The following is a 13,642-nucleotide window of genomic DNA, read 5'->3' on the forward strand; positions in this document are numbered from 1 at the left end:
CTAATGAAAATCAAGCGGAGATGAACATTCAAGTTGAGGGAGAGGCCTATCAAAAGCAGGAAAACTAGAAAGCCACAGCTCCTCCAGACAAAGCTGCTCTCAGCTGCGCCCTTTTGTCCTGCCACTTTGCACAAACCTGGCTCTACTGACTGAGCAGCTGTAAACTGAGAAGGTGACCTCCACCGGACACTGGGGACAGGAGTAGTGGTGGTAGCTACATTAGGGAGACCTGGCTTGCGACCGGCTCCAGTCAGTGTGTGGCAAAGAAAGGCACAAATCATTGCAAAGACCAGATTTCTGTCGGTTTGTTTCCTTCTTGTACTGTGCACAGCATAAGTTTAAATTGTAGGGAATTTGGGGACACAAAATTGCATATTTAACAGAACTTAAAACCATAACAAAAAGTAGGCTGTTCTATCTCGAAGCAAAAATAATCCCTCCAGCCCCAACATTAACATTCATTCCTGGCTATATGCAGTACAAACAATTTAAAATCTGTGACAAAAGACAATTAAAAACCAAAAGTCAAAATCATAAAGCTTGTAAACAGATAATCTGAAATACACTTTATTTATGGAAAAATATCATCAAAATAGTACCACTATGGACTAAACTGCCTGAGTTTTCATTTCACCTAGGATCTTGAAGTAGAGAGCCTTTAGCACAAGAGATCAACTTCAGTCACAACTAGTGCTGCACAGCACTGCTTCAGGTGGAAATTTTTTCCTCATTGTTGGCATATTCGTTGTGCTATCAAAAACTGTTGTGCTAATCCTTCAAATAAAGGGATGTTGAGGCAATTCTTAAATCATTTGGCACAAAGTTATTTTGGCTGGGGCATAAATTTGAGTCTCAGTCATGAAGAATAATGCAACATTCCACCTATCAAGTATTCACTTTGATTGAAGAGCTTTCTTTATGTCATTAACTTCCATCTGAAAACAAACAAAAATATATTTGTGATGAAAGTAGATTCTTTAACAAATTGAAGCACAGTTGGTGCTGCTTGAAAAAACACATTCCACCTTGTCCACAGGTGTCAAATATGGGCATATACCACTCTGATTTGCACAGAATTCACAAACTGAGGTGACCTTTTTAGATGCATAAGATGACCACTGTTGCCTTCCTCCCCTCAAAGCTTGACAAGTATAGTCATTGAATGTACCACAAGACCTTTCAAACTCTTTAAATCACAGCTTTTAGAAGCCACGCAGCTCGCTGCCAGGAATTCCTTGCAGAATGAGCACTGTGTCCATGCAGCAGCTGCTGCACTTACACCGAGCACAAATAAACCGAACTGCTGACAATGAGCGCTGGCAGCTGAGCAGCAAAACCTGTCACCTCACTCCTGCAGGGATGGTTCTCGCTGTAGAGATGGTTGCCTTCTACACCCATCAAAGCCTGCATCCACTTTAAGGGTTCTGATGGCTGTACAGCTGTGCAGTAGAAGGATGTGGCTGAAACCATCACGAGCCCTACCTGAACACACCAGGGCCCTCTGACAGATGCTGGAACCCCTGAGGCAGGGGCAGGGGTACTGCAGGAATTCAAACCCTCCCGCAGTGCTCAGCTGCGCTGCAGCACCACAGTGCTTTTCTTTAACACGTGGACTAAGAGCTGTGCTACTTTATTACTATTAGAGCACTTCTAAACCAATGCAACTTCTGTTTGTTGAACTCTCATCTTCATGTAAAGCTAATAATGTCATCTTGGCTAGCATCTGAACATTTACCAGTATAAGCAATGTTTGAACTGGAGTAAAAACATTCAGTTGTAAGACTGTAATTTTAAAACCGTTAATGGTTTTAAAGCCATTCTCTATATAAAGACTTGAAGCCATCCTTGGAGGTAGCATCCAGACTGCTGAATAGCCTAACCTGTTACACTAGATCAATAATTGCTATTAAAAATGTTCATTGATGTTGTCTGAATAAATGTCAATTTTAGCTGAACATGAATTTTGTGTTACTAGAAGCTGTACTCCTATGTGGTTGTGTGCACAAAGTCCTGGAGCACAGACATTGATGGTCCCCAGTTCTGCCACCATTTGCCATGTTCCCAAGCACTTGACTGAGCAGGAAACAGCCAGTGAAATTACAATTCGATTTTATCCCCGGTACAAAGAAAAAGTACAGGTGACCTACACCATAAAAATACAAAATATAATCAATACTAAACCACTTATAATGTGAATAGAATAGAATAGAATAGAATAGAATAGAATAGAATAGAATAGAACTGGACTGGACTACTTCCATTGGAAGGGACCTGTAACAACCATCTAGTCCAACTGCCTGACCACTTCACAACTGACCAAGTTAAAGCATGCTATTAAGGGCATTGCCTAAATCACTCTCTAAAACTCAGAAAAGCCATTTCAGCATCACTCCATCTTTAAGCAGCAGAGTCAAGGACCGCAACAAATGACTCTCACACGAGTGCAGCAGCATGTTACCTGGAAAATGACTAAGCCCACATGACAACATCTAGAGCTAAGGTGCTACACAAACTATGGTAGCAGTACCCGGGCTCTTAACCAGAGCACACTCTTTTAGATTGTTTAGGATGGTTTTGTAAAGACAACCTGAGTACAGTCTGTAAAGCAGACATAAAAACCTTTCTATATGAAATAATATTCCAAGCATATCAACACTAAGACAAGCCTACTACAAAATGTAATGCTTTGAGAGAGAAAATAATGTAAAAAGACATGATTTGTGACAAAATCAAACCACTAAAACTGAGACTTAAAAATATCAGTTTGAATTCTATATGGTGTTTAATTTTTCTTTTTTTTTTTTTTTTTTAAATTTGTCTACTTGAACACAGTATTGCAATATATATGACACAAACTGGCAACACCATGAAGGGAACAGGTATATCCCTTTCAGAAATCTTAGTAGTTCTTGATTCACTGGAACTGAAGTGTCTTAGCAGAGTTTTATGTCCCATAGCCGAGGCTAAAGCAAACCTGGCAATACTTAATAATTTAAGTACCTGTAATCGTAGACGGATCTTCTTTTCTTCATCCAACTCAGACAGCAACTGTTTAATCTCTTTTCTGTTAAAATAATCAAAAAATGCTTGGAATGGAAACAGTTAAACTAGTAAAATACAAAAGATCATCTCTTGGAGGCATATTTTCCTTGCTTCCCTGGTTACCTGTTTTCTTTCAACAACTAATTAAATTCAGTCTACTGTTGTATAGTATATGCTATGCTACAGACTCCTGATAAAAGCCAGTACCAGCCCCCATCCCCCCCCCAGGGCTAATGGACAATACATTTCCTCCTAACAGCCCTGCACCCACAGGCTTTGCTCTGGACTAGCTGGATCAACACCCTGTCAGCACCCAGCCGCCTCTTCTACCACACAAACGGTAGCTGGATTGGCTGTTGGTGGGTAGTAGGAACTGGTAACACAAAACCTGCCCATGCTCTCACAGACTTCAGCCACTTAAAAGGTGTTAGCCTAAGAGGTGAAGCCGTGGGACTTGCTGGCTATATCTATCTTGAATCATGCCCCCCCCCATCTTCTCCCAAACTCCCTCCACACCTCTGTTCCACCACAGTCATGCGGCTTTCCTTTTTCTTTTTCATGCCTGGGCTACACACAACTGACAAAGTAGGTTAAAGTTTAGCTTCCAAGACATTAAAGATTCTCAGGAATACCAAAAGCTACGCACCAGCCCAGTTTTTCCTAAGAAATGAGCTGCTTAAAGAACGTGAAGATGCCAAACACTAAAATAGTAAGATTTGGGGTCATAAACACAAAGGTCTTTAAACATCCTGTTCTAAGATTAATGCACATTAATTCCTACATAGTTATTTGCAAATAACACAACCTATGAACCTTATTAATTGCTTACAGCTTGTAACTTAACTTTTTTCAACATCCCATAAACATCTGGTTATGTCATACATAGGAGGAAAAAAAACCAGCCCTGTTCCAGATGGCTAGTGCCAGTCTTTCTTCCCAAGCTTCTCACACCTGACCGTGTTCTGTCAGATGAAAACGACTCACGGACACAAACTGTGCAGAGTAACATAAGTGAAAGCAAGCTCAAGAAGAAACTGCCACCACCATGTATGAACAGACGCATCCCACCTACAGCTGAGATTTGCAATACTTACTTTTGTTGGTCTTTCATGGTTTCAATGATGGTTCTTAGCTCCTTAATTTGTGTTCTCAGCTCCTCAAGGGCACTCTGACCTTGGCTCAAATGCTCAGTCTTTGGCTTTCCTTCAGTACCAAACAGGGATGGGGAGTTTGACCTGTGGCCTGTTGTTCCCATACCAATTGAGTGAAATCCAGGCGATGGAGAAGGGGATAGTGATGGTTGTACATTACTGCCACTACCCAAACCTCCTGGCTTTGGAGGCAAGGAAGTTTTATTATCAGACACCTGCAACAAAAAGAATAACACTTAATGTCTGGGGAAAGCTTCATGAAAATCAGACCTCTAACAAATACTAAGTATTTTGCTGCTCCTCAGTAAGGTTGAAAGTCTATAGCTGAACATGGACAATTTCTGTCAAAGCATGACGAGTAGTCACTACCTTTGTACGTGTACATCAGGGGGTCTGATTGGGATGCAGAACTTAAGACAGCTCCAGCAAGACTTTTCACATTCGCTACAACCAGCCAGCAGCAAGCATTCCTAGGCTCTCAGATCTAGCAGTGAGGTGAATCAGGGACGTATGCTCAATGTTTCTTTCAGAAGTTTGTGAGAACACACCTACATCCATGGATGTGTCTCCTGCAGAGCACAAAACTGCATGGCCAAAAATCTTCAACACGCAATGTTTATTAAAAATTTTAAAACGTGTTACATGTTACCCTTAGTGTTAAGAAAAGAGCAAAATATTCCTTAAGTTTGCTTGTTGTCATGATATAAGAAGAAAAACAAAATCCTGTGGCTTCAAAATGATAACATATTGACAGGAAGTAAATGTACTGTACTGCCCTCTGTTAACTGAAGTTTCTGTGAGTCCCCATAGCTGCCAACGGCTCTTTATTTCTCCAGGAACTTAACAGAAATATGCAATATTAATCATGCTTGACTTCATGGCCTTAATAATATTCTTGTAACTTTTTATCTGTAACATTTGCATGTGTGAGTAATGTGTACCTATAAGTGGACCTTTCACGGACAACAATCCTTACATCAGCAGGTGTAAGTTTCTGTGGACTGAAAAGAGATGTCAGGCTGAGTTCAAACCTGGAGCAAGTGAGCAAGACACAGCTGGAGTTGTTATTCCAGAGCTTACCTGGCTATCAGCATTAAAACCTCAAGCAGCTACTTTCTGATAACAGTCACCTTATTTTACAGGAACAACATCTACATCCTTGCATATAATTTACAAATGTCAGCCTGAGAATGCCTTAATGCAAGTGCTCCCAGAAGAGGGAGCTGTATAGCAAAACATTATCCTTATAACTTAATCACAGAAGAACATGACTTCACCTTTCAAACACATTTGTTATACTATTAGAATATAATATTTGTATTATTTAACATCACTTTATGTACTAAAAAATAGCTCCAACCTCTAAAGCCTGATCTACACACTCCTTCTGTAATGTTTGATTACCCTACAGTTTTCTATCAATATATAGCAAGAACGGCCCAAGCATGTAAAATTAATACAATTATACCAGTACAAAAAAGTGATTATACTTGCAAATTTAAATTAATATACGGTTAGAGTGGGACAAAGCATTGTATTTTTTCTGCTTACAGACCATTCTAAGGTCAGCTCAATTTACAGTTGCAAAAAAGGTTCCTTGTTTCTAGAATTTATTTCCCTAGCTTCTCTGGATTCTGTAAGATGTATTTACACTAGAAGGATTTTTTTCATGCTGTGGTTATGGATACATTTAAACTATGCAATTCATTTCAGACTTGCATTTCAAACACAGAAAAATCTTTAGAAACCTTGACCATTTTAAGCTTCTTTAAATGACTAGTTACTAGGTGAGAAATTAAATTTCAAAATTTAAAATTTTAAAATTTTGAATATTGTTTTAAAAAATGAAGATCCATGCAGTAAGGTTAAGCAGAAGCATACTATTTAACTTACTTGTGATATTGTAACAGTTCTTGATTTTTTTGACACGTCAATAGCTTTTTGAGTAATGGAAACATGCTCCTCCTTCTCATCTTCAGGACTTGGTGAGTCAAAGAAATCGGGGCTTGAAAGGGATGACTGCAGCCAAATGCACACACCACAAGAGAGGAAAAAAAAGCAGTTATATCCATTGTACTAGAACTTAACAAAGGAAGAAGAAAAGCATTTATGTGATGACTCTCCAAAAATCATTTTCAAAGTAACAACATTTAAAATCAGGACTCCTCCTCCCTCCACTACCCCTTTTTTAGATCTTATTTTCAAGGCTAGAATGCCTTCAAAGCATTCATGTAGTAACATTTAGTTAAGACTTGAATTCAACATTTATTTACATCTTTGCATTGCATTCTACCGTAAGATGAAAGCACCGTCCTGTCCACAAGAAGAGCTGTACCTTACTGGGCTAGGATGCTGAGCACTGTGCTGTGGGGATGCCAGCTCTGCCATGGCTTTGCTCAGGGCAGGTCTCACTCTGGTGGGCTTCAGAGGACCCCTGGAGCTGCCCATGCACAACTGCTGGCACTGCAGGGCTGCCTTGTGCATGGCCTCTTTGTAAAGGTGCAAACAGGGGAGGTTCTCTCCACTCCTTATTCCTTTTCCCAGATTTGACAGGGGAAGAAACACCTTTTTTTGCTTGTCCTGTATGTTTCTATACTTATGTACACAGTTGATTTTGAAAGCTTTCTTTTTTTGTGTTATATTAATTTCACAATAATCCCTTTTGTTTCCCGTCACTTTGCCTTCAGCAACATGAACATGGGTAACCGTCAGTAGTCGCTTTCATTCGCATATTCCAGAATGCAAAACCGTACAGAAATTAGCAAACCCCAAACCCCAAAGATAAAGAAACTGAAAAAACCAAACCAAAACACACCCGAAAAAGTGGTTTCCAAAGTGTGGTTTATGAGACCAACTTGTCTAAAGATACATATTAGAGATTGAAACTTAGATTACCCTTATATTTACAACTGCGAGCTTAATGGGAAGAAGCACATGATGGCTCAAGGACAGCTGTCAAAGGCTGAAATGGTCTGTTTGTCCTCAAAATCTGGTAAATGTCCTAGATAAACCAAGGGAAATGCTTCCTTTGGGGAACATTTTCAATATCCTTTATAGTTAGCAGAAACTTGTTTATTCCAAAGATTTTTATAAAGGATTTTTCTGGCATCAGTCGTGGCTGGCAAGGAATATTTGGCAATACCCACATAAGAGGGTACAAATCCTACATAAGAGTGAATGTTTTAAACATCAGTATTTAAAATATTGGCAGCCTTTTGACACAGATTTTCCTGAGCTGTGCTTCTCTGCCTCACTGTACATGTGAAGGAACGGCTGAGTAAATGTAGTAAAAACAACAGGGCATGCAAATGGCGGGGCGGGGGTCAAAATATAAGAAAAAAAAGTATTTTTAACAGAAAAGGAAAATTAACTTACAGACGTGAGAGACTGGGAGGGTGGTCGCCTGCCAGTGGCTTTTGGTCTGGTTGTAGTTGGATGATTAAGCTTCTCAGCAATTGGTATTACAGAGTCAAAACCTTCCAAGTCTTAAAAATAAAACAGAATTGATTTGGTTCTGTGACAATTGTCCTCAAAGGGAAATAATTTTTTTTTTTTTTTTTTTAATTTCAAAGAAATCAAATCCCATTTTACCCATTGTGTCACAGTGTTCTGCACTTGTTTAGCCACCATGATGGCACTAAAAAAAACAAGAAGTCAAAGGCAGCTGTAATCCAGTCACCCTTGCCAAGCACAATTACCCTTCCATCTCAAACACAATAAAGCAGAGAGGGAATGTGTAGAGGAGTCTTTGTGGCTTTGTTTTTGGCATAGTGAAAGCTAAATGATAACATGAGTCCTATGGCATGGAATAAATAGTTTCAAAATTTCCACCTTGCTATTAAAGGGATTAGCAATTTTTTTTCTGAATACGACAGTGCATGCATTGTCTCAGGAACTGTATTGTCAGTGCTGCATCTCCAGCAATTGCTTAGGGGAGGACCAAACGAGAATGATTGAGCTGGAAGTGATCTGCAGGTTCCTCAAAACCTGCAGCTTGAAGGAGCATAGTTTCCAGTAGCTGTATGTGAGAGGAATATCTCCCTCCAGTAGTCCAGAGGCTGTGGTAAGGAAAAAGTCCTGGTGCTGCACAGAGCCCAGGAAACAGTTCTGCTGGAATGCAGTCCTAGCCGCTGTCATGGTTAGTGAGATGCACTGGGGAGGTGTTTACTGAATCCAGCCACGTGGTAGCATGTTTACGAGACGGAAAGATGTGAAGACTGAAGGAATACTGCAGCTCGTGATTACGTGCCTGAACCAAATGGCGTAATGCCATTCATCTATTTTTATGGGTTATATCAGATTCACACACCTCCACTTCGAAATGCCCTACTGTGTATGTTGAGTCAGAAAACATTCAAGAGGCACTTTAGACAAGATAAGTCAAAATTCTGTAAAATTACTTTCAGACATGAATCAAATACTGCAACGATACTCGTTATTCAGAGACTTTTTCACTGCACACATGTAGGAAGAAATAGCATTTAAATTAATAGTTATATATATTAGACACTTGATTTTCACAACTGTTACAGAACAATTATTCTCTGAGGATCCAGCTTTGTTGCCATATACAACCACCATACAAAATTACACAATGGAAAACCAAACTAATTGATGAGCCTGTGCAATAAACTATATGCACTTGAAGGACACAAAATGATTCCAAGTACTCCAGACTTGACAGCTAGGAAGTAAATGGGATCAGACATTCCTTATTCAGCAATATTCTTCCATCTCTGGGAGATTAAAAAGAGAAGAGAAAAAGAGACCTCTTTCAATAGCCCTGAAATAGTCTAAGGTTATTCACCCCCAAATACTACTCTATTTTTGGACCAACTCTTTCTATATATAACGAGGGACACCACCGTCCCCTATCAGTTATTCCTCTCATTGCTTTTTTACTGACTGTTGCAGCCTGTGTCCAAAGGTAGGTCACAAAATCTGTCAATAGGAATTTGGCAATCCAAAGCCTTAACTGTACCCATATATGGGGTGAGGCTACAGTGCTTTTACAGTGAAAATGGGCTAACACTAGCAGACTGCACAAAACCTATCTGGAGTCCTACAGAACTTCAGGATTTCAGGAGAGGAGACATGGAAGTGAACAATTATTTTCCGGGAAAAAAGCAAATGTAAGAGCTTTCTAGTAACATGCAGTCTGAAGTTGACAAAGGTGATAGCTGAATGACTTCCTTAGGATCATGCAGCAAATCAGTGATGTATTTTAATACATTGTCTTTGTTTTCACCAAAGTGTTACTTGTTAAGTCTCACAGCAAGAATATATTGCCATCGAAAATATACACTCCTCTATAAACATGTGAAGTTCACATACATGATTACAGAGGCTGGAGCAATCCTTGTCCCAGCCACTCCTTCCCACCTAACTGCTTTTGCTGTTTTGTTTTGTTTTGTTTTTTTTTCTCCTGAGCTAGTTTTAATGCAGCTCATTTTCCAACAGCATATGTCCAGCCACATAAATACCGATGCTGAAGGATCAGTATCAGTACCAGAGGGCTGATACAAGCTGCTAAAACTGGGAGGAAGAGCAGAGTACTGCTTTAGAGACAGCAAACTGGGTGAAGTTACCCTGCAGCCTAGGAAGACTCCAGTGCATGACATCCCTCTCTCTGTGTTGCTGCTCCTATAGTAAGCACCACTGTCCGTTCCTCTGGTTTTACAAAAGAAAGTACCTACACTAATCTCGAAAATAACCAATGAAAAAAAGAATAGTGAAGGCATTAATTCAATGTGTTTCTTTGGCTTTAATAAGCTAATAATTACCTAGAGTTCTATGTTTGATCAGAACAGTCAACGCATGTTTAAATTGTAAAATGTATTGATATACAGAGAGTGTATGAATCTGTGTCCTTGATACCCATGAGCACTTGCAGATAAAATCTGTTCAATGCATTTTATGAATAGTATGAAATATGAACATTTCTGTGTAAAGCTTCTATTATCAAGAAATACTGGGAATTCTAAGTTTTTTTCCACTTCTGAACATATTTCTGAAGGCCAGAAAAATAAATTAATGTGGCCTACATCTGCACTGAATTTTAAAAAAAAAAGAGCAGAGCAGAGGTTGGAAAGGCTCCACCAGGTAGAATCTGCTGCCAAACTAGTGAAATCACAGCCATTCAGCTGATACTATAAATGAAACTCTATTTAAGTGTAAGGGACAACACTTGGTACAATGCTAAAATAGTAAATCCATTTCCAGTACTTCCATTTGCCCTTTATCCCTCCCTGCTTATTCTCCTCATTTAGATGTGGCTCTTGCTCCCAAATCCACTCTGCATTGAGGGTTATCATCACCTTCCACGGTCATCTCCTATGAGACACTCATTCAGGAAAATTCCCATCTAGTAAACCGGTAATTAGTAAAATGAGGGGAAAAAAAAAGTTGAAGAGAATTCTGCCTTAGTCATCTATACTGTAGATTCAGTAATGAATTCACTTCTATCAGTTATTTGATTATCTTTTGCTGATGGAGAGCAAAGTTATTAGGGTGCGACTATACTATACTCACTGAGGTCATTAAAAGCAGAGATTTAATTTTAGTTTGTGCTTTTGTAGCTATTAGAAATTGGGATCTTAAATTCACGTACTAAGCAAAATGTAAAACGTTCCTGAGGTGGATCAAATGGAACACCATTAAAAATAAAGTCTGGTCCTCGGTATTCACAGCCACATTCATTGCCAGTAAGGCAGCATCAGCATCCAACAGTCCTGAACTCCACTGGTCCTGCTTTCTCTATGACTACTAATAGAAAACTGTACAGAAGGTTCAATTGAAGACAAGAACATAGAGGGCACCCATCAATTAACAGTGCCACTCCCTAATTAACAAATAAGTTGTTCTACGAATAAACAGATGCATTAATCATTATTACTGTCTTGCTGATTAAGCAGGTAATTCATGAAGTAATTAATGACATGGGAAGAAAGACATCAGAGTAATTCTAAGATACTGGTGTAATTTATGTCATAAAATGTCTGGCTTACTGTGCAAACATATTTCATGGATATGAAAAATGCTACCTATGCAAGAATTATTCCCTGGTATCCTTCCAAGCCACTTAAATCCAGGACATTTTTCCCCATTGCTCTGTTCATTTTGAGACATGGTTATGAAAAGCACGATGATGGTGTTTTTAAAAAAATGCCCAGATCCCAGGAAGCAATTACTTAAAGAGAAAGTTCTCAGCCCATTAGACCCTCACCTTCCTGGAAAACAACCTTGAGTTTGTCCCCGCCCCACAAACCAACAAGAAGCAACACAACCAGAAATAAAAAATGGAGCGGTTGTGCCTCCTTCCTTACACCCTTTTCCCCCTGCATTTATTATTCTGGCATAAAATGTGGGTAGACTTTATCTTACGATTAGGTTTTTTATTCTTCAGGCAAAGTCATTTATACATAATGAAGAGAAAAAGTTTTTTGAATTAGCAGAGAGATTTCACCTTGAGAAAACTGAAATGGAAAGTGATGGATTAGAGCAGAATCAAGACATTCAGAATGCTAATGGCGAGGTTTCATAGAACAGAAATACAGCAGGGCTGGAAGAAATGAGGCAAACGTGGCATGCAATTCATTTGAAGAAGATAACGTCACAAAAGCCACAGAGATAGATGTCATTTCACAACCATCTTCAATACATTTAAAAGACTGACAATAGGCTTGTGAAATTGTATGTATACTGACTTTAAATACAAGAAACCTGAAAGACATCAAACGAGAGACACTGCAGACTAATATTTTGAATTAATGTTCATTCAACATATGGCACTAATTAAAAAATAAATAATCATAGAATCATAGAATCACAGTGGTTGGAAGGGACCTCGAAAGATCATCCAGTCCAACCCCCCTGCCAGAGCAGGGTCACCTAGAGTACATCACACAGGAAGGCGTCCAGGCGGGTTTTGAATGTCTCCAGTGAAGGAGGCTCCACAACCTCTCTGGGCAGCCTGTTCCAGTGCTCTGTCACCCGATGACAGATAATAATAATCTCAGTATTACTGGAATTTTCAGAAGACTGCAGTTATTTTAACTACTTCAAGTGCTCAGACTCTGCTACTCTCTCCATGCTGAACAGCACTGTACACTTCAAGGAACAGTGCCACTACGCTCCCAGCCAGGGTCAGGGCAGCAGAATACCACTCATAATGAATTGCAGACTATTTTTTAAGATTTGATTAACACATTTTTAGGAGGAGGGCTCCCTGACTGCAGAGTTACTGTGTTCAGGAGTGTAAGAGCGATGTGCTGGGGAGGCCTGCTCACATGGTCCTCTGCTTTGGAGGGAAACAGCTTAGCTCACCCGGCTTCCCAGGACAGTCACTGGACAGTCCCCTTTCCTGAGGTACACAATTATCTTCTCCCATTTCAACCCTGACTTCTATTGCTTTAATAGATGAATGTAGAAAGCTGCCATAATGAGCTTTGCTAACCACTTGCCAGCGCCCTCATAAGGATTTTATTTTTAACAATTCAGAAGATGCCAAGAAAGAACTGAAAGGTCAAGAAAACTGAGCTAGAAGAAATGGATATGTTGTTTTCAGGCACCTCAACTTGACACAAATGGCGAACGATTTAAGTTCCTGGTTTACTGCCTTTTTGTGGACCCTCTGGGGCAAGAGATCTAATTAATGTATGTAATGGACCATTAACATATGCCTGACTACAACATTTACAATTCACAACTATGTTTCTGGGTGATTTTGATTCACTGACAGAAATATCACAACTTAATCCAGTTGGGTAATTTTGTTTCTTTGTTTCATTCTATTAAAATGAGCCTGAAAGGCAGCTAGAAAGAAATAACTGGTTTAGGCAGATTTCAGTCTTCATTATACGAGCCATACTTTGTCCTTCAACCCTTATATTTAGCAGCATTTCCTTTTTTCCAACTTTTACTCTGTGTCTTCAGGCAAAATAATTATAATGTCTCACACTATAACAGCTTGTGATTTATAGACAAGTCTGCTCCATTCCACAGCCTTTCTCTGGAAACACTCTCCATCTTTTTCCCTACTATGGGCCAAATCTTATTAGATCACTTTTTCTTCCAGTCAGAGGCACAGCAATCATTCCTCCTAACAAATACAGGCATGTTGCAGCTCTAGAACAACTGCAAACACAGATCAAGGAAACACGATATACTGAAGGTTTTAAAATTTGTTTATTAGGTATTTTCACATAGGGTATTTTTAACTACCCTTCCAGGCAAGTTAGCCTTGGAGGGAGGGACAGAAAAAGAGTACAGCTAATAACATGGATTTGGCCAGAATTCCCATGATCCACCAGTAAATGCTCTGAAGAGTAAAGTCTGAAGAAATGCTGGAAAATGGATTCACATTAACCAGCTTTCAGGGTATCTCTTAGAAAAAAAAAAAAAAATCACACCAACATTATATGTTTCACCAGGAATCAGTCAACGCATAT

General features: G+C 39.4%; 1 protein-coding gene across 1 annotated transcript; it reads right to left on the reverse strand.

Annotated features, from left to right (window-relative positions):
* Positions 1 to 277: 277 nt before the first annotated feature.
* Positions 278 to 7,788, reverse strand: LOC103772543 (SH3 domain-containing kinase-binding protein 1-like). The gene is made up of 6 exons (XM_008939877.1): positions 7,785 to 7,788; positions 7,569 to 7,678; positions 6,087 to 6,212; positions 4,137 to 4,408; positions 3,001 to 3,064; positions 278 to 935 (listed from the first exon to the last, which is right to left on the reverse strand). Exons 1-6 carry the CDS (start codon positions 7,786 to 7,788, stop codon positions 894 to 896), a joined length of 618 nt encoding a protein of 205 aa, XP_008938125.1. The 3' UTR covers positions 278 to 893.
* Between the last annotated feature and the right edge of the window lie 5,854 nt (positions 7,789 to 13,642).

The sequence above is a fragment of the Merops nubicus genome, unplaced genomic scaffold (genome assembly GCF_000691845.1).
Source record: "Merops nubicus isolate BGI_N331 unplaced genomic scaffold, ASM69184v1 scaffold52124, whole genome shotgun sequence".
NCBI lineage: Eukaryota > Metazoa > Chordata > Aves > Coraciiformes > Meropidae > Merops > Merops nubicus.

Bases quoted from the DNA above. Each gene is read 5' to 3' on its own strand.
- LOC103772543 (XM_008939877.1), bottom strand. The intron at 4,409-6,086 runs GTAAGTTAAATA...TTTTTGTTGCAG, and splicing joins GAACTGTTACAATATCACAA to GTGTCTGATAATAAAACTTC. The intron at 936-3,000 runs GTACTTAAATTA...GTTTGTTTTCAG, and splicing joins AGATCCGTCTACGATTACAG to ATGGAAGTTAATGACATAAA.